General features: G+C 39.8%; 1 protein-coding gene across 11 annotated transcripts in view; it reads right to left on the bottom strand.

Annotated features, from left to right (window-relative positions):
- Window positions 1-2907: 2907 nt before the first annotated feature.
- Window positions 2908-21797, bottom strand: part of MAGI1 (membrane associated guanylate kinase, WW and PDZ domain containing 1) — a 580752-nt gene continuing 561862 nt past the window's right edge. For 9 of the 11 annotated variants that reach the window (XM_066596650.1, XM_066596655.1, XM_066596652.1 and 6 more), the window contains 5 exons: window positions 21352-21442; window positions 21201-21261; window positions 13013-13159; window positions 10366-10504; window positions 2908-5496 (listed from right to left, as the gene is read on the bottom strand). In XM_066596650.1, the coding sequence (XP_066452747.1) occupies window positions 4715-5496; window positions 10366-10504; window positions 13013-13159; window positions 21201-21261; window positions 21352-21442 (1220 nt within the window). In that variant the 3' untranslated portion in view covers window positions 2908-4714. Of the gene's footprint in view, window positions 5497-6674; window positions 6764-10365; window positions 10505-13012; window positions 13160-21200; window positions 21262-21351; window positions 21443-21797 lie in introns of all 11 variants that reach the window. The other 2 variants (XM_066596658.1, XM_066596657.1) reach the window with 1 other exon arrangement.

Consider the following 21797-nt stretch of genomic DNA (forward strand, 5'->3'; position numbering starts at 1 on the left):
GTCTAAACATTCTACACATGTGCAAACAACTGCAAATGAATTAGCGGTGACATCACTCGCTCGTGCGCTTGTTTAAACTAGAATTGGCTTGTGTAAAAAGGGCATTAAGTTTGTTCTTTTCATGGGTGTGAATGATCTATAGATTTCTAAGGGACACTCCGAGACAAGTTATACAAGGGGGAATTTATAAAGACCGATGTTTCACACGCCAGTCTTAAACAGGAGACTGCTGGAATAAGATGCTCTGGTGTATAAGACCGCAGACATTGGGTTTGGGGCTTTCACAGTTTTCTGAACATAGGGTGCAGGAGTTGCCATTGCTGAAAAAAAAGTTTTATTAACTGTAAAACATGAAAAAAGTAACTTGTGACTGGGCAATCTAGGGTATATCAGCCCTGGTCCCGGTCTGGTTAACTGTAAACAACAATAAGTGATACTCAATTCACCAAACAATATTTAGGCCCATCAGCACAGGATAACTGCTGCAGCTCTTTGCCCAGCTGACCATGATCAATTTTTCTCCAGCTTGCCCATATGGGTTCAGCATCTTAGGAGGGAACAAATCACTTAGCACTAATTTCTCTTTTCAGCACTCCTTTCCCTGTTCACCAGAGGAAAACTGCCCCTAGGGTAATTGCTACTGCCCCGTAACACAAACCAGGAGAGACTCCTTCCTTCCTTTGTCCACAGCTTAGCTGATCTCTGCATTCTCTGCAAGCTTCCCAATGGCTGTATTTCTCTTTCCCGGAGGGAACCATCCTTAGAACTGTAGCTTCGATACTGCAGTACACCAAGAGAGGCTCCTGCTTCAACCTCTATCCTGTATCAAGCTACTTCCTCTCTCTTATTCCAGCTCAGCTCTGTTCTTTCATTCCTGACCCTTCTTAAAAACATAGTACCTTTACAGCGAAAACCACATCATACTATCATTAAACAGTGAAAAACTGTAACCCGTTTACACTGGCATAACTTATGGTAAGTTTGTCAGGCTGCAAAGGCCCAGCACTTTTTACCACCTCCTGCCTATTCTTTAAAAGTGGTGATGGTGGTATAAAATAGAAATAAGTTGCACATCTTTGCTTAAATATTGTATGCGCCACAATCTGTGATTTGTTTTGCCTCCAAAGTACTGGCACAAAGACTATGATAAACCTCTTCCGCTCCATCTGTGTCTGCTTGTAGTGTATATCCTACATTATAGTTGTATCCTTCGTATATTCTCTGACGTTTAATGGAAGCATCTAGCTTTGCTTAAAAACTTCCAGGCATGTAAAGTCACAGCATACTCGAGTAAGTTCCAGGGACTATTCATCTGCTTTACCTGGGTGTGGTTATTTGGTAGCCACAACCTCATTCCTTTTACTTAACTACTCCTCACCATGGTCATGCGGTTGAGAAAGAAGGGGGGACTTGGGAATCTCAGCACTGTCTTCTATAGAGGGATTGCTCCATCTTCCTATTTGCATACATTTCCCAGAGGAGCATGCATGGCCTTATAAGTAACCTCACACCTTCTAGACCCATTCCCTTAGGCAAAACAAGACCCTTCTTGACTCATCATATGTCTTCCCACCCAGCAAGCTACTGAATACTGATGAGGAGCAAAAACTCTGAAACAGTCTATCTGTACATGGTTATCCTTTCCTTCTGGAAAAGACTCTGGCTTTGGTTCACATTTCCAGTCATTGTTACAAGGTTTATGAAATGGTCTGACGTTGACTTGCATGAATGCTGCCTTCTAATAGGTGGCGCTGTATAGGCATTGTTCCATCTCACATTTTGCATAAATTTCCCAGAGGAGCATGCATAGCCTTTAAGTCTCCTCACAACTTCTAGGTGCTCTCCTTAAGGAAAACTATACCCTCCCTGACCCATTTCAACAATTAAGCATTTGAAACAGAATTCCTCACCAGGTTGTAACCCTCTCAGTGATGGACTTCTTTACAAGACAGATGATGATGAGCTGGTTAGGAAAACCCTATTAGTAACTCGGCATTAAGAGACGACATATCAAATGTTTTCCACAAAACATGTCACATCTTAATAAAGGATCTTAGAAAGTAAAGCTGGTGGCTAACATTGATATCTATGTTTTCTTCCTCAGTGGTTTCTATGGTCTCTCTCCTTTCAATCCATCCTTGTCAACTACTGCACATTTTGTTCCAGCACGGAAACAAATTACTATAAAATGGAGTAAAATCCAATATGTATGTGTAAAACGTCATTGATTTACTTGTCTTTATTGACTATCTTGTACTGGTTTCTGTATGCCTACATCAAAATGGAATAGCAGGGTAGAGTGAAGCTTAGGAGCTGCTTGCCCACAGGTTGCCCACAGGTTGCTCATCCTGAATCCACCTGCTTGCGTCTTGATGTAACTAGTGCAAAGAATATCGTGGTTTTCAAAAACGACAAAAATATGATCACGGATAACTGAATCTACAGAACCATAACTTTGAGATTTAAGATGTTCTAGTTTGTCTGAGGTCAAGTGTAGTTGCTCCATACTGATGTCCTGTTTCTGGGAGGAACCAAAAAGGTAAAGAGTGCAATATAGGAGGCAGATATCTCATTACAAGACTTTTTATATAACGTTTTATATATTTCTAGTCATAGACTAGAATAGCTGTTTTTGATAGTCAGAAAGATACGGCACACAAGGAAATGGGTCAAGAAGAAAAAGGCAAGCATTGAAATAAAAAAAAAATTGTTCTCTTTATACAGTATATGCTTGGGATAAATTAACAGAACCTTCTTGGAAAAGTATTTGGGGGGTTTGGTTTAACTTTGTGTTAGAAAACTTTCAAGACGGGAAATGCACTCAAAATGTATCTTCCTGATCATTTAATTCCATCCACTCAAATACAAAAGTCAACATGCTGAACGTCATCTTTCGTAACACAATGATCATTTTGTATTGAAAACTTTATTTATAATAAAAATAGCATTCACAGACTTGCTTGTCTAGCTACATACATTGTGTTCTGTCCCAGGTAAGGAGGCCTGTACTGGCAAAGTCCACAATCAGCTCCAATCAAATCAACGTCATGTATCAACTCCTGAATGTTAAATAAAGCAATGGCATGGACAGTGTTGAATCGATCTATGCATAGTATTGAAACAAAGATTGGCCCACAAACCTCTTTTCATCGAGACACAGAAGAACGCCATGGATAAGGTACAAGATATGATGATGGAAGAGTGTATACAAGTGCTTTATCATGAAGGTCCACAATGCTGTAACCTAGTCTTAGTCTCAAAAATGGGAAAAACACAAACTAAAGCTTCCAACTCATCAGTATGAATCCTGATTTCAGAAAAGAAAATACACCTTTACATACCTGATTCAGTTAACGTTAAAATATATCCCCGATTCATAACTTTTTTTTTCTCCATTCTCAGAAATATAAACACTTATCACATTCCTTGCATGATTTCTTTTTTTATCATCATAAAGTATCTTTTATACATGGAAAAAAAGGCATTTCGTTATTTTAACAAGCTTGAATAATTACAATTTCAACTCTGTACACACAATGATTGGCCATTTTTTTGTACAGTACCATAGCAACAACAGTGATAGACTCGCAATGCTCATTCATGTCAGTATGAAAATATGTTTTTTTTGTTTGTTTTTTTACACCAATGCACTGTAAAAGCAGCAGATTCAGAGCGATGGCAGACATTTCGGCTCAGCTAGGCAGTAACGTAATATTATCTTGGACCAAGGATACACAGCAGACGTGACACTAACTGCTGTAGAAGACCTAGTGAAAAGAGAAAAAAATATAGATACTTGCTTTTAGGGCATGCATTGGGACCTGTATACCTCAACATTTCCACTGGAACACCATAGTTCCCAGACTGTTCTTAAAAAAGCAAAATACAAAAAGAAATCAAATGTAGTTGCGTATTTAAGGATAGGCGCCAACAGAATATCGTAGCACAATGGACTATTGGCTGCTCTAAGACCCCATGGTCATGTAGACCTATGCTATGATCCTGCTTAAACACTGCGTTCTCAATAACTATGGCAAGTAGTTTTTGGCAGGTGTCTTTTGGGAATCACAACCTCATTCTTACAGGTCCACCTAACAACTCAAAAACACTTATATGAATATCCTTGTGCGAAGTGTGCTTGTATATGTCCTTCATTGCAATAGTAGTCTCCGATGTCTTCTCATAGTTACCGCCCTGCTCCTTGATCAGATAGTCTACATTTTAATAGTTCCCACCACCAGCCAATGTAACCATAACTCATGGTTCAATTAATCATAATTCAGTCAGCAAAATCAATTGTAAATGCAGGTAACTAATTAACAGTCAAAAAAATGTAAGTGTTAATGAAGCCTAGCCAAAATCAACAAAAAAAAAACACAAGAAAAAACTTGCGGTTTGCCTTCCAGTGCCATGAACATGTTCAATAGAAGAAATGTCTGGAAATAAAAGTCCATAAATGAACATCGTCAATAAAATAGCTTCTTGAAGAACATGTTATATCCCTTAGGGGTTTACATTTGGCAAATAAATTAAAAAAAGATACATCAAAAATACTTTCTTTAATATACATCAGGCACAACACTCTGTAGTAAGGTTTCATCTGCATAAAACATTTCATGGAGCTCTAGGATCTTTAGGTGTTTCAGTAAGACACTATTAAGAATTTTTTTGTTCTGAAAGCCTCCTTAGATAATGGAATGTGACATCAGATGAATCAGATACTGAGGTCTGTGCTACATTCCTTATAGGGTCTTCTCCGCTGTGCTGAGGGATGTTTAGAACTTCTCATTGTGTCATGTTTCAGACTACTATCATCCCGCTCTCTGTTGCCAGATTTTTGATCTCGGCCTCTTCTGTCTGGGGACCTCTCCCTTCTCCTGTCAGGCGAGTGATCTCTTCTTCTATCGGGAGATCTTTCCCGTCTTCTGTCAGATGATTTTGCTCTTCTCCTATCAGGAGAACTCTCTCTTCTTCGATCTGGTGATCTTCTTGGATCCACAAAGCGATCTAGTGACTTTCTTCTTCGGCTAGGTGACCCATCCCTCTTTCGCACAGGTGACCTTTCCCTTGTTCTTCGAGGAGAAGAATCTCTCCTTCGTTCATACCTCTCTCGCTCTTTTCTTTCCAAAGTATTTTCATTGCTCATTGACCCTTCAGTTCGCTTTTCAGAAGACATTTTTTTCTGTCCATTAACCACCATTTTTTCACTCTGCCTTGCATACCTTGCCTCAGGGGACCTATCCCTGCGGCTACTTTGTACAGAATAATTTTTAGAGGACCCATTCCAAGTGTGATGGTCATTGTGTTGTCTGTTATAGTCCCTGTTGCTTTTAGAGAATTTGACATAAGTCCGTTTTTCCTCATGCTGTAATGATTTGTGAGTATTTGGTGGATAACTGAACTCCAATGGCATGGGATGTCTTTCAGATGGTAGCGTGTTCATTTTCGAAAGATTTTGTGAGCTGGCTGTGGGGCTGTTCCTGTCACTGCTGGGTTCTGGAGAGGGAAAAATAAAATTAGTTTTGTATGTACATATGCATGTGAAAGATCTCCTCTCCTAGGTTAGTGTCTGCAACACACATTTGTTAAAGCGGTCAGTACATGTATTAACTGAAGCCTGTTAATCTGATATAGGACTTTTATTTAGCACATCGATTGGTTAAGTAAAGTTTGGTTTCAATCTACCTTTGCATTTTAGCTTGAAATGTTTTTCCTTTTTTACAAGCTAATGAGACAGAGAAACTTAATGGTATTTGTTCTGAAATATGTACAGTATTGAAGAACAACTTTCTCGAAATAGATGGTCTTGGCATGACCTTAAAGCCAACAGCAGATGATGTTTTTGAGAACTGTCCACGATCTGCCTGAATATTGGTCTACGTTGTTGGCCAATTTGTGGTAACCAGTTACATAACTCTTGTCTATAACGTATTTTTTTTAAAGAAGAGCTCTTAAAAGTTGGGCAAGCACTACTATCAAACCATCAATGATCCAGCATTTATCAACTCCAGTCTTCAGCAGGTCATCTGTTCAGGACTTTAGGTGATTCAGTTCTTGTCAGTGCATCAGGAATACATATGGGATATACTCAAATCATGACATGTTGGGGGTACTTAAGAATTGGAGTTGAGAAATACCAGATGGACCCACATTTATCTTGTTGAAACATTTATTGCCTCCCATGCAAGCGAACACCAACCCTTTCTGATAATATCAAGTAGTAGATATTGTGATATGGAGGCGATCTAAAAGAACCTTTGAAACACAGTTTGACCAACTCATGACGACAATGTTTTCATATCACCAGCAGTGTCTTCTGCAATGGTATATTATATGAAAAATGTCCAATTGATCAACGAACTATAAGATTCATTAAAAATATATACAAACCTGACAGCGCAAAACCAGCATCGTTAATGTGTTGCTCACTGACGAGAATAAGAGGACATTTTTTGTTTCAGTATCACTTAAGCTTGCAAGCATCATTCTGCAATGTGGTTGCAATGGAATAACAAGGCTTGCATGTTTTAACATCCAGTAGTCTACTTACAGATACAGTTCAGGGAAATGCAAGGTGTTCATGAGTTGCTGTACACTTAGTTTAGCAAAGCACAAGCAATGGGTAATAATTAGGCCACAGCACAGAAACACCTAATAGTGATGTAGCTACAAACCGTAGTTTGATTTTGGCCCATTAGGTAGATGCAAGGCTCGCCGAGCTTTTCATTTCTCATACATGCAGCGATATTAGGAGGTATCATCGCTGAGGAAGGTATAGCCCCCGCACCAAGAGAAGAAGTGAAAAACAGAGAGAAAGAAAGAGAAAAAAGCAGAAGATTTAGAAACCCTACATACTGAAAGAGTAAAGGAGAAAAAAATTATTCAATCTTCATATTTCAGGATGGTTTATTTTGAATTTCCGACCAGGTTGGCTAGATGACATCCAAATAAGGCTGTGAAATCTGCAATTTCTATAGTGACAGTAGGCATCTAGGATGTGAATTTTTGCTTTTTAACAGACAAGACTAGAATAACTATTTCTTTTTCCAAAAACGGGAAACAGACAAAATGCCAGAAAAAAAAAAACATTTACATTCAACAAAAAAAAAAAAGAAAATATATATTATTATATATACAAGTCCACAGCAGACCACAACAGTAAAATTAAAATACAAAAACTCATTACAAAATGATACAGCCTCACTGTGAAGCATGTTCCATCCAAGAGGTAATATGCTGGAACTTCACATTTGTAATAAATAGGGGCCAAGGAACAATTGACCCCATGACTTTTTTTTTTACACCTGTACTTTTTAGCAGCACAACTTTCAAAGTCTCTGACTTTCTTTTAAAACAGGAAAAATAAATGTAAAAAAAACCACAGATTTTTCATTTTTAATTGGCTTCCTATCTGTTTTGTCAGTGCAACAGCCATGTCGTATAGAGGCAGAACACCTCACAACAGGACAAGTCATCATACAATGGGTAATTTACAATACAGTGCATCTTAACGGGAAACCAATAAGTCATGGACAGTAAAAATATATACAGAAAATAGATGCAGATAGCATTGCAATCCTATACAATTCATTCGGAGGCTAATTTTTGCTTTTCCCCTCGTATAGTTCGAACTGGCTGAAGATGATATGTTGTGTCTGTTTGATGCTGTGGACCTTGTTCAATTGCTATCAATATTTCTGCTCTTTATTTTTTTTTCAAGGTTTTATAGAAAAAAAAAAAGCATTGCAGCACAGTTGCTAAGAAACGTTTCAGCTCATCTGAAATTTTCAAAAATATTATTTGGCAACCATTCATTAAAGGGGAAGCATCACTTTTTCTAACTAGCATTTTTGTCAAGCCTAAAGCTAGTTCTATACAACCCAATATGAAAGTAAGGCGGCCCATAGACATTAGTTTAGTGTGGGTAACGTCTGACAAACTTAATATCAAGGGGGAGTTAATGTGAATACCTATCTCTACGTCTCCCCATTGAAAGAGGTCAGAAGAGATACTATAGTGGTTTGCCAAAGAAACTGCCTTAGATTTATAAACAGTGTAAAGCCAGGAATCTGGCATTGAAAGTAAAGGTAACATACACGGACAAAGTTTGGACAATTTTTCAACATGTTAAAAAATATTGTGATGATCATGAACTTTTTATTAAAGAAGAACAGAAGGATGGGCTTTAAGGAACCTAATGTTGCCCACCCGTTTTCCCAAAAGTAAGCAGCTCAGTTGACTAAAATTGAATGGTCTGATGGGATACTTCAAAAATCAATACTACAGATACCTTCTTACGTCCATTTTTATATATATCCATACATGTTTATGAAGCAGAGGGTGGGGTTTACTAGGGGGTAAATTTTAAGCAGATGAATAATCTGCTAATACAACGCTTTAGTAGAACACCCAGATTTTGTCTTTCATCAGAACGTTCATTTGCTCAACAATCAGGCTGTCTAAAACGGGCAACGTTCAATTGATAAAAGTGTGAACGCTTATTTATTGGCTGATCGTTGATATGCAGTGAGCGTAAAAATACTCGCCAATTGGCTGTACATCTTCTCATGTGAAAATGGAGATGCCCAGCCAGCTTGTGGAGACAAAAGATCATACTAATGATTGCTCATCCCCACACATTGATTCTCTGCCTGTGTCGACAAACACAAACTGGTGTGGGTTGACATGTTTGTCAATCGGTGCTCGTTTATATTGGGCTGAAAATTGTCCCATGTAAAAGCACCAATAAAGCGTTTATCTATTGAGCACCTCGAACAGCTGTCCTACTTCTGAAAAGTAACCACTTACTATTTTCCCTTGCACAAAAGATTACACGGTAGTCATCTTGGTGACACATAAATATGTTGGGTTCACTAGAGTGAAAGCTGCTCCTTGTAGTGGCTCCCCACTCTGGCTAATAGATGCAGTTCAACACTTTTGACCCCTTCTATTACCCCTTTATGCCTTAATAGGACACATGGAAAGGGACTTACAAAACTTATTTTAGTTGGCTGTATACATCACACAATCACCAGCTGAAATGTTCACTGTCTCCAATCCTCCTATTAACATGCTGAACTGAACAAGGCTTTTATGTCTATGGAGGGTTGAGAGGCGGCCAGAAGCCTCCAACTATACTCATCCCTAAGAAAACACTTTTTTTTTCACTTCTGGACAATCCCATTAAACTTTAGTGATCTTTTAGTTTCATATGAAATTATTAAATTACTAGTCAGTAATTTACTCTAATCATTTTTGTTATTTTCTGCTGTTAGATGGCAAAGTTGACACTTCCCCTTTAAATGTAAAAAAAAAGAATCTATAGTTAGCCACATGTCTATGCTGCTAAAATTTCCATCTGCAATGCAGCCTGTATTGGCATGCATACTGTACGGCTTATTAAACTCACAGTGAAGAAGGGACCTATGCGGGATCTATGCAGACAACAATGTACTAGATCCAACACAGACAGCCTCATTCAATAAAATCTATTAATTAGCAATTGAAATGATCAAATAATGGTGGTTTGTAACAGGTAATGAGCACTCATGGTGGCAAAAATTAAAATTCGGGATGAAATGAGTTCAGATCAGCTTTCATAGAAACCTTAAAGACCTTTGGTTGGGAAAAGCCTTATATATAAATATATATGGCCCTATCAGCAATTCTCTTAAATAGGAATATTTTACAATATAAGTTATTTAATACAGTCTTCACTAGAACATCCTCTTACGTAAAATAGAATTACGTTCTGAATATCCAGTTCCCTGATAGCATATATATTTTTCCTTAAATAAAATTTCCGTTTTTTTTTCATTTAAGCTTTTGACAAATAAAATCTTTATCTTTATCTGGTTAAACACTGCTTGAAAAAGCAGAAAATTGACAATTCACAAACTTTATGCAACAGCGCAGGCAAATTAGGAAGGAGTCAACGTGTGAAATTCCCAGTAAGAATTACAATTTTTTGATGTTTTTGTGGGTTTTTGTTTGTTTTTGAAATGGCGGATTCCTTATTTGTTACAAAAGGATGAAAACAGTTTGGCACAGTTCAACACAGTTGAAATTTAACAAATAGACAAGGTTTGTTTTAAGTTTCTCCTTCACCAAAGATGCTACGTTGATTTTTTAAAAATTTTCCTCCTACTGAGCCCCAAAGTCCACAGAAGCAAGAAGAGGTTGAGGAGAGCGGAAAAAAATCAGTACAAGCGAAGCAATTAACCATATTTCGCAAAAGTTGGTAAGACACTGGTGATTAAAAGAAAAAAAGAAAAAAGGTATTTCCTGCTCCAGATTCTTGACAGAGAGAGATCATTCATGGAGTGATGGTAGGGAGCAAAGGAATGTTTTCAGAGTTTGACCCACCATATTCTGGCACTGAACCGTCCCCGCGTTTCAGACTCAGACGCACTCGCCGGCCGCCATTTTTTATCAGTTCAATTGCACGAGCATGCTTCATATTCTTTGTGCTCTCCCCATTGATTTCCAGAATTTCGTCACCAACCTAGAAGTTAACAGAATTTTGAAAATTATTTCTGTTACTGGAAAGAAAACATCAAAAAGAATTTATGGATGACATTTCTTGACCACTAAAATTGCTTATACACATTAACCTTTTCCAATCCAATTTGTATCCTGGTTTTCCTAGGTAGCTTACTCTTTTTCTGCTGTTATACAATGGCGCTATATGCTGGCTAAATCTAGTACTGCATGAGGTGGATAAGCTCCGACAGCAGAGCTGTCCGACAAACGACAAACGACTTCCAACATCAGAGCTGTACAGCCCTAAATCATAATGTCTTTAGACGTCAGGCAGTGGACTGGAAAGGGTTAAACTATAAGTGATGGACATGTACAATTTCAGCCACAATGATCATTTTAGCAAACCCAAAACCATTGTAGTTAACTGAAATTTCCAACTGATAGTCAACTTAAAGATCTTTTCTTGAAAGAACATTCCTAAACATATTGTTCATCCTTTGCCCGATGTCACTGAAAACGTCTGGCCAGTTTGAACAAAAATGATCATTCACCAAAAGATTGTTCGCTCAACGTTCGTTCCACCATCAACTTACTTCTATCTACTATGTGTAGCCACCCTTAATTACTCACCGCCACGAATGATAAACTAATTCTGATATGAAAATGGACTTGCCCTACGGATTTCATTTTTTCTATTGCCAAATTCAGATTTGAAACCGTAGAAAAAATGTCTAAAGTTTTCCCGCTTTCAAAATTAGAAAGTACTAGATGTTCTTTTATCAACTGTTCTCGAAATATATAGTCTACTTACAGGGGTTGTTTGGGACTGTTAGATTTTTTTTTCTACTGATGACCTATCCTCAGGATAGGTCATCAATAGTTAGTTGGGGTCCACTGCTTGAGATCCCCAACGATCAGCTTATTCAAAATATCCTTTTAACGAGTCCATCAGAGTTAGAGAAGTCACTCAAGAACCAGAAGCCCCAAAGGTTGAGAAGAAGACCACCTTACTTGGAGGTGATTTTGCCACTGGGGCCCCTTTTTTAGGGTATGATTAACAAATTAATTAGACCTTAGTGATGATTTATCTTAGGTGGTATAAGTTTCTGATGCATTTAAAATTGGACATGCACATGTTCGATATAGATGGAGGGTGGAACCCTTGGAATGATTTCCTCTGGTGGGCCTAAGAAACACAAGCCCACTGTAATATGTTCTGTAAAAGCTGTCTATTTTTTTTTTTTAGCAGCAGTCCATTATTTTGAGAAGCAATGAAATCTCTAAAGCCATCTCCTTGGCAAAAGACTACAAAGCGTTCCCTATTTACATTATAAAAAAATTCTGAAAGCATGATGGTTTTGTATGCTTTTGTGATGGAGACGGTGAGAAGCTGTTGAAAGAATTTGACATACTGTTGAAATATATCACTTGTTAAAGATATATTCAACATATCTGATCAAACTAAAAGGACTTTACTAATTAGAATTTGCTAATTAAAACACATATTATTTCATAAATTTATTATTCTTTGACTTAACTACACTTACATAGGCTGTTTTAGTTAGGGGAAGCTGCTGGTGCTGGTGTAGTATTACAATGTCCACAACTAAATCAACTTATGATCATGTTAAAATTGTTGTTTTTAAATTAAACTACTCATTTGAATGGGATTAAATCTGCAGTAACAGTCCAAGCCACTGCAAGATGTACGGAATAGTGCTAGTTCTGCTGTGTAACAACTACGACAACTTAGGACAGACCACCAATAGTAGATCAGTTGAGGTCTGCTTCCCAGGACCCGCACTGATTAGCTGTTCTCTGGGACTGTACGCTCATGCACTGAGCTGATTTCTACAGGAAGCAGAGAGCTCTGTTCTTAGTGTAGTGGCCAAGCTTGGTATTGCAGGCAATGTTCCCACTGAAATGAATGGACGCAATACCAAGCCACTGCAATGGGAATGGAGCTGTCTGCTTGCTACAGAGATCAGCTAAGTACATGAGCGCACCAGCCTCGCAAACAGCTGCTCAGCAGGGTTCCTGGGCAGAACACCACTACCATTCTACTATTCACAACCTACCCTAAGGATAGGCCATCCATAGTTTAAAACTGGACAACTCATTTAAGAGCCTCTAATATAATGAAGGCTGGTCTCAAATGAGGAACCTCTGTCTAAGATGCACATGTGCCATAATATGGCATATGGAAATAGAATGTTCTCCTTTATCCTTTTACATGATAAAAAAAACCTTTAAAAAAAAAACTAAACGCAGTGAAATGAAAATAACAAATTGATATCATTCCTAACAATGGCATCCTTTTCAATAGGATCATCCAGCATTACATTCTTGTCAACCGGATTGGCACATTTGCCAAGGTCAGAGCAAGCATAGAGAGGCCTCGTAAACAACCAATGCCTTTCTCTATTTCAAGAAGTAATTCTAAACAGTTGATAAAAAAACAGGTTGGGGAAATTCCTTTAAATGCTACAATTTGCACATAAGATTAATGCAAATGTAAATTTATACATACCCTCATCTTCCCACACCTCTCCGCTGGTCCATCCTCTGCAAGACGCAGAACGTAAAGGTCCATGTTATACTCCCGGCCTCCTCGTAGGCTGAACCCAAATCCTTTAGTGCCTTTATCAAGTTCTACTACGTAAAATTCTTGTTCTGACTGCAAACACAAAAAAATTAATGGTCATTAGTTATATATAAATATTTGTGCGCTATGTAACTTAGATGCAGAAAGCAAACAGGACTCCTACTCATGTAAATATGGCAAATAAGTGAATATTCCACTTTTTCCACAATGACTGACACGAAGTGCCATTTTGCACAGAACAATTATAATTATCGTTCAGTTAATCATTGGATTGTGCAAAATTGAATAATAATTTGTTCAGTGTGAACACGACCAATGATTGAATGATAAATTTGTTTGCTTATCATTTATGGTTCATTTAAGCCCTTTAGTGGCACGCCTGGAAAATCTCCGGGGCTTGCTGCACTGACCATGCAATTGAACCCCAGAAGATTTCTGTGGACAGCTCTAGTGCTGAAATGTGCAGCGCACTGAGCTGTCATTTGAAATCTTCCAGGGTTTTTACTGCATATTCAGTGCAGCAAGCCCCGGAGATTTCCTTGCCATAATACCAACTGTCAAAGTAGTATAGTGGAACTGTATTAATGAACCTGCCACTGAAGGGGTGAATGCAGGCATAATAACCTGACAATATCTGCTTGTGTAAACAGGCAGTCATTCATCTATAAATGACTGCCTGTTTATTATGAATGAAGGTTGGTGGCCGGGAAGAGATCTCTGGTGTGCTTTGCCTCCATTCAGTGAATTATTATCGCTCCTGTGTCAAAGCTCACAAGCGATAATCCTTGAGACAACTATCGGGTACTTAAGTGCTCAACAGTCATCCCTTGTAAAAGGACCCTTAGTGGACAAACAGGCTACACAGTTGAATGGTGCATAAAAAGCATCTCATTTTACAGCTTGCAGTGAAATTGATTGCTACATTATCACTACAATTTAGAGGATTAATGACAGGTTTATTCTACTGCCTCAGATAAGAAACAAAAGCCAAATAGTGCAGACAGCAGGCACAGAGCAGACTGAGGCAGTGAGGTTATATGGGGAAGGCTGATAATGTCAGTGCCTATCTAAAGTTCCAGACTATATTGGCTATGCTGTAAAGCATTCTACTATCGCTGCAAAGAGAACGTGGATACAGTTTAATTGCAGGCTGCTGCCAGGAAATGGACCAGATACTTTCAGAATGACTTAATACAATTTTTTAATGGAAAAATATGAAAAAAATTCCTAAACTATTAACAGTTCCTTTAAATAGGTTAAAATATTTTTTTAGTGATGGTGTCCCTTTAACATCATCTACACAGAGAAGATGATACCATATGAAGGTTTTTTTTAATCACAAGTCAATATAGGTTACTAAGCAAAATGAAGCAAAGATGCTAAAATATTAGGCGCAGGAAATTTGGTGGTACTACTATTTGAACTCTAATAAAGGCTCAACTTGGAACACAAGTCCAAAATTTTGTGCCGATTCATTTTATAATATAGCTTTGCATCAGATGGAGTTCAGTCTTTTTTTAACCAGTTCCAAATTCCCTGCTTCTCTTCACAAAACCATAGAGTTAAAGGGGTTACTGTAAGATTTTAACTTATCCCCTTATCTACAGGATAGAGGATTTGTGTCTGATCGGTGGGAATCCAACCACTGGGACTTTCACTGATCATGAGAACGAGGGTTCTGTGTGCGTCTCCATGTGAATTAAGTGAAGGTTGCACATGTCTGCTGCCACTCCATTCATCTCTACATGACGGTCGAAGCAGAATACAGAGGTCAACTATCTCTGGCGATCCCATAGAGATTAATTGAACAGTCGATGATATTTGCAACCATCGCTGCTTTCAAATGGGGGATAGTGGATCGCTATTCTCATGGCTGAGACGGGTCACAGTGATCAGACCCCCACCGATCAGACACTTATTCCATAGGGAATAGATTAAAAACATGGCACAATCCCTTCAAGAACCAAGCCTCCTCTCTTTATGGTCTCCATAGCATAGTTGTACTCTTTTTCTATGGCAAACATTTTATTGACTAGTGATAATGAAAACATCTACCTGCTTAAGGCTATGGTAGTTTAAGAAATATTTCAGATTACCTGATAAATTCTAATTTATGCTGGAGAGTTGAGAAATAAGGGCACTTGGGTGGTTGTGCCCTAGAATCCAACTCTTGGAAAGAAGCTTTTGGGTTTATTTCTAATTCTGTGCGGTTACAGATAGTAAGACTTTCTGATCTAGCTCTATTATATGTAGCACTAGAACTGATCCCATCTCCTACGATTCAGGTGGATAACACTAACAATTTTAAAGGGGTTATCCGAGCAAAAACTATTGATGACTTATCTTCAGTATAGGTCATCATTAGCTAGTTGCCAGGTACTTGCTGCTTAGAATTCTCCGTAATCAGCTGATATGCTGGCTCGATGTCAGCACAGCAGGGCTGGATGTTGCCATTGGGGATGGGAGCGGCAGTGCCATAGCTGAAGCCGGGTATTACACTTTTGCCACTTCCACCTCAGACACAGGGGTTGCACCTGGAAGTGTGATTTCAATGGGAGTGAACCGTCTATTGCACATCTGTTCTTATCATGGATGTCGATGTCCAGCCTTGCTGCGCTGACAGTGGGCCAGGCGATCAGCTGATCACTGGGAAACATGAGCAGCAGATCTCCGTCAATTAACTACTGAAGACCTATCCTGAGGAGGTCATAACTAGAAGTCAACAAACATCCCTCAGATGAAAGTCATTTGCCAGACAAATTTATATTTCCACTATGAATTCCGGCTTGAAAATGAGGTTAATTCTTCTCTGAAGAAGGTGTTGATGAGATGGCCACCAGGGTCCATAGAAAGTCTTTTTTCAAGGGTTATACTCATGATATTAGACCCATCTAATATCAAACCAGTTTTATGTATATGCATGGACCTTTCTGCCAATCTTAGATGATGCTCCTCTCTCTGCCTACTCTTTTTTGTGTTCTTTTTGCCCTTTCTCGATCTTTATTATATTCCGTGACACAGGTTGGGTGGAAAATAGAAACAGTTTTATGTGCACAGTTTATTTTGTTAGATCTGTTTTTTGCAAATTGCTTTTTTATGCTTTTTTATTGTCTTTTAATGCTTTCTGAGCATTTCTTAAAAAGATTAAAATTAAATCTTTCAGATAGATCTCCATGCTGGCTTCATTTACCCCTTTACGTTCTATTATGGCATACATTATAAAATACCTGCAGCATTGAAACAGCCTCAATATTTTCTTATCTTAACTAAAATGGCTGCTTGATAGCACAAAACTATTCCTTTATATACCACTATCGTTTTCTATCACCAGTAAGAATATTTTCCAGCCATGATACAAGTATAATATCTGTCATATCCTGTTTTGTTCGATGCTCGTTTAAGTGAGTTACGGCCCTTTATCTGCTAGCTTGAAAGGCTGCTTGGATTAAGCGAGCATTGCATCAACACAATATCTGTCTCCCAAACCTGATAAATGCGCTATGAAAAATTCCATAACCAAACAGTTTTCGGGAAAATATACTCTATGCCCAATGTATTGTGAGCTACTGAAACACATTTCCAATTATTTTGTTTGTTGCTATAGGGTAAGCCTTATCAGGGCACTGCCAAGCATACCGTGACTATAGAAAGGAATTTAAAAGTACTCGGAACATTTCTGTAACCGATGTTATACTGTACATTCACAGAGGGTCTAATGTTATTTCTAGCCTTCCTAATAATCCACAAAATACCTTTAACTTTATTGCATTGTTTTAAAATGTAAAATAGATCTGAAAGCTAGGGGGTGTTGTTGCACTGGTGTCTATGAAAATGTTCCACTAGCATCATAGTGGTGAAATGTGGTAGTGCAAATAACAAAATTTACTTTTTATTGATTGCATAAAATCACACAATAGCACAGACATGTTTCCCTAGAGATGCAAGTATCATCTACTGACTCACATCTTCCCTTTCAAATGACATCTCATAAATATTGATGATGAAGAAAGGAAGAGAGGAAGAAAGAATAGAAGAAAGAAAGGAAGAAGGAGGAAGAAGAAGGAGGAGGAAGAAGGAAGAGGAAGGAGGAGGAAGAAGGAAGAGGAAGGAGGAGGAAGAAGGAAGAGGAAGGAGGAGGAAGAAGGAAGAGGAAGGAGGAGGAAGAAGGAAGAGGAAGGAGGAGGAAAAAGGAAGAAGAAGGAGGAGGAAGAAGGAAGAGGAAGAAGGAGTAGGAAAAAGGAAGAGGAAGAAGGAGTAGGAAGAAGGAAGAGGAAGAAGGAGTAGGAAGAAGGAAGAGGAAGAAGGAGTAGGAAGAAGGAAGAGGAAGAAGGAGTAGGAAGAAGGAAGAGGAAGGAGTAGGAAGAAGGAAGAGGAAGAAGGAGTAGGAGTAAGAAGAAAGAAAATGTAAAAAGAAAGAAGGAAGAAGAAAAAGAAAGAATAAACTTTCTTAATATAATGCCAGACTATTTTGTGGCACTTTAGAAATCAGGGGGTATATGAAAATCAGACATTACATACAATATTAAATTAATAAACAATTTGAGGAATAGAAGTAAGTGCGCTGCTCGGAAGAGCTTACAATCTATGAGGGAATAGGGGTGACACAAGAGGTGCAAGTGATTGTTGTGTACAATGGCCTAGCCATCCTTTATATAAATAGGGTATTATACTGTACATAGAGCTGTATGAGCCGCTTACCAGCCACTATCTGTGTTTGTAGAAATGTGAAATGCATTAGGTCATAAGAGGTGTGGGGATGAAAGTATCCAGTTTTGAGGAAGAATCTAGAATAGGGGTAAATGGAGTTGGTTTAGATTAGGGAATGTGATAGGCCTCTCTAAAAGAGATGCGTTTTTAAGGTTAACTTAAAACTGTGGACATTGGTGATTAACCTGATTTTCTGGGTATGCACATTCAAGAGAACTGGTGAAGCTCGGGAAAAATGTTGGAAGTTTGGATTATAAAGGATCTTAGGGTACTTTTATAAGGGCCAACTATTGCCCAATATCACTGAAAATAAGCTACTAATGAGCGACTCCTCGCTCAGTGTAAACAGGCAGTCCTTCAACGGCTGCCTGCTCATGGTGAATGGATGTGGGCGGCCCAAAGAGACCTCAGGCACAGCAGCAATAGTCATGCTGTGTAAAAGGACCATTAGCAGAACGGAGAGTACGGGTAAGATGGTAAACTGAGATAAGGAAAGAGATATACAGAGGAGCAGCACTATATAGAACTTTAGCAATGAGTCTCATAAGTCTAAAATGTATTCTATAGTGGATGAGTAATCAGTGCAGTGACTGGCACAGGGTAGGGGCATCCGTGTAGCGGCTGGCACAGGGTGGGGGCATCCGTGTAGCGGCTGGCACAGGGTGGGGGCATCCGTGTAGCGGCTGGCACAGGGTGGGGGCATCCGTGTAGCGGCTGGCACAGGGTGGGGGCATCCGTGTAGGGGCTGGCACAGGGTGGGGGCATCCGTGTAGCGACTGGCACAGGGTGGGGGCATCCGTGTAGCGACTGGCACAGGGTGGGGGCATCCGTGTAGCGACTGGCACAGGGTGGGGGCATCCGTGTAGCGACTGGCACAGGGTGGGGGCATCCGTGTAGTGACTGGCACAGGGTGGGGGCATCAGTGTAGTTACTGGCACACGGTAGGGGTATCAGTGTAGTTACTGGCACACAGTAAGGGCATCAGTGTAGTGACTGGCACACGGTAAGGGCATCAGTGTAGCGACTGGCACACGGTAAGGGCATCAGTGTAGCGACTGGCACACGGTAATGGCATCAGTATAGCGACTGGCACACGGTAAGGGCATCAGTATAGCGACTGGCACACGGTAGGGCCATCAGTGTAGTCACTGGTACACGGTAGGGGCATCAGTGTAGTGACTGGCACACGGTAGGGGCATCAGTGTAGTGACTGGCACATGGTAGGGGCATCAGTATAGTGACTGGCACATGGTAGGGGCATCAGTGTAGTGACTGGCACATGGTAGGGGCATCAGTGTAGTGACTGGCACACTGTAGGGGTATCAGTGTAGTGACTGGGGTACGGTAGGGGCATCAGTGTTATGGTAGGGGTATCAGTGTAGTGACTGGCACACGGTAGGGGCATCAGTGTAGTGACTGGCACATGGTAGGGGCATCAGTGTAGTGACTGGCACATGGTAGGGGCATCAGTGTAGTGACTGGCACATGGTAGGGGTATCAGTGTAGTGACTGGGGTACGGTAGGGGCATCAGTGTAATGGTAGGGGTATCAGTGTAGTGACTGGCACACAGTTGGGGCATCAGTGTAGTCAGTGACAGTCACATGGTGAAGGCATCAGTGTAGTGACTGGCACACGATAGGAGCATCAGTGTGGTGACTGGGGTACGGTAGGGGTATCAGTGTGGTGACTGGCACACAGTGAAAGCATCAGTGTAGTGACTGGCACACAGTGAAGGCATCAGTGTAGTGACTGGCATAAGGTAGGGGCAACAGTTTTAGTGACTGGCACATGGTGAAGGCATCAGTGTAGTGAATGGCATATGGTGGAGGCTTGAGTGTAGTGACTGGCACACACTAGGAGTATCAGTGTAGTGACTGGCACACAGTAGTGGTATCAGTGCAGTGACTGGCACACGGTAGAGGCATCAGTGTAGTGGCTGGCACATGGAGAAGGCATCGGTGTAGCAATTGAACAAAATTATGAGCTTGGCTATTGCATTCAGGATAGATCGAAAAAGGGAAAGTCTAATAAGGGGAAGACGGATTAGTAGTGAGTTACAGAAATCAAGATGGCAATGAAAAAGGGCAGATTCTGGAGAGGTTTTTTTAAGGTGCAGGTGACATGAGTATGCAAGGGACTGAACACAGGGAGTAAAGGAAAGATTGGAGTCAAATATGACTCCAAGACAATTTCCTTTCTGGTATATAAATGAAGGCCAATTTCGAAAGAAAACCACTTTAAAAAGTTGTATTAGATTAAAAAGAGGTTTCATTTTATACCTAGAAATAGCACCACTCATGTTTATGGGCCGTGTCTGGCATTGCAGCTGAGTTCCCTTGAAGTGAAAGAGGCTAGACTGCAACACCAGGCACAGCCATGGACAAAGGTGCCGCTATTTCTTTAGGAAAAAAAGCACATTTTTCTTCTAACCTTACAGCTTCTTAAAGGGAACCTGTCAGCATTTTCCACCTTACCAAAATAACTACAGGAGCAAACCGAGAGATTACCGCAATTTCCATAAATACCTGTATTATACTTCCCTATGAAAGCAAACCCCCCATGATGAATGGCAATTCCAGCAATGCAGTCCAGTGGGCAGGCCAGGACAGACTCTTCTAGCTGGAGTCTTCAGAAGATGATCATGCTTCACAGCTCTGCATACCCACATCATCCCCGTGTGCGCCAGAAGGTTGTGGACTGGCGCATGCACGGATGAACACAATGACTCTGCCCACGCATGGGATCTGCCCATGCGCGGGTCTGCATACTTCCAGACCATGCATGCATGACGTGGCTAAGGGGAAGGTAGGCTTATTCAAAAGACTCCAGCCAGAAGAGTCAGTCCAGGTCCACCCACCGGACCAGACCGCGGGAGTTACCATGTAGTGCGGGAGATTCTAAAAGATGATTTGCAATGGTATGCTTTCATAGGGAAGTATAACAAAAGTATTTATGGAAATTGCAGTTCTGCATTGGTATGCTCCTGGAATTAGTTTAGTAGGGTAGAAAATGCTGACAGATTCCCTTTAAATATAATTTATCAATGGTGATGCATTATCCCCTTTAAGGGCACACCAACCTTAATGGGAATTTGAAGCAAATGAAAATGTGCAGAAATGAAATGTACAGAAATGTCCTTGGCGATCCTCACAACAACAGCTATGCCAGATAAAAAAGTGCTCACAAAAGGGAAACATTTTCAAGCATCCCCTTGAAAATCAGTTAGTGAACTCCTTGCTGGCCTAGAATAGTGCATAACATCCAAAAACCTTAATTTTGTATCCCTTTAGCCTCAAATACCATCCAACATAAAACAAGTGCTCAAGCCAAAGCTAATGTTTCCTAGTAAAAGGCAACATGTTTTCCGAAGCAAAAATTTTCTAAAAAGGTCAAAAGTTTTCGTACCTGTGTTGTGGGCGGAGCTTTAAACTCAAACTGTGGCTCTTGCTTTGGTTTTGCGTTGTTCCTGCATTTAAAGAAAAAGAGCAAATGTAACCAAGCAGTGAATAAGCATGTCAATCTCTGCTGAGAACATCCCTTAGTCATAAAATCTTACTTTGTTTCCTGGGCTATTGTCTGAGGCGTGTGCGTGGTCGTAATTGTGGCGATTTTTTCAGCGTTGGTCAATAATGAAGCGTTAGAGGATTCTGTAAGAAGTAAAGATTTTTTTCAGAGTCAACATACAACCAGTCAGGGACTCTGCACAGATTTATTTAATAATGTTCAGTAACTGCAGTAATTATGCCGTTTATTTTGCATAATGCGCCTATTAGTTATCCGGGAAAGTGGAAATCTCGGTAAACAAATGAATTTTTTGCTTTAATGAATGAAGCCGTGCAAAGAAGAAAGCGTGTCTTGTTATGTGAGTTGTCTGCGTTTAACCTAATTTTATAACATAATTATTACCCATCTTGAAAATGCACCTGTATGCTACTGTATGTAGGCAGCCAATTGGGTTTCGTAATTTAATATTCAGAGTACTGACTTAAAGTGAACCTGCCA

The sequence above is a fragment of the Eleutherodactylus coqui genome, chromosome 3 (genome assembly GCF_035609145.1).
Source record: "Eleutherodactylus coqui strain aEleCoq1 chromosome 3, aEleCoq1.hap1, whole genome shotgun sequence".
NCBI lineage: Eukaryota > Metazoa > Chordata > Amphibia > Anura > Eleutherodactylidae > Eleutherodactylus > Eleutherodactylus coqui.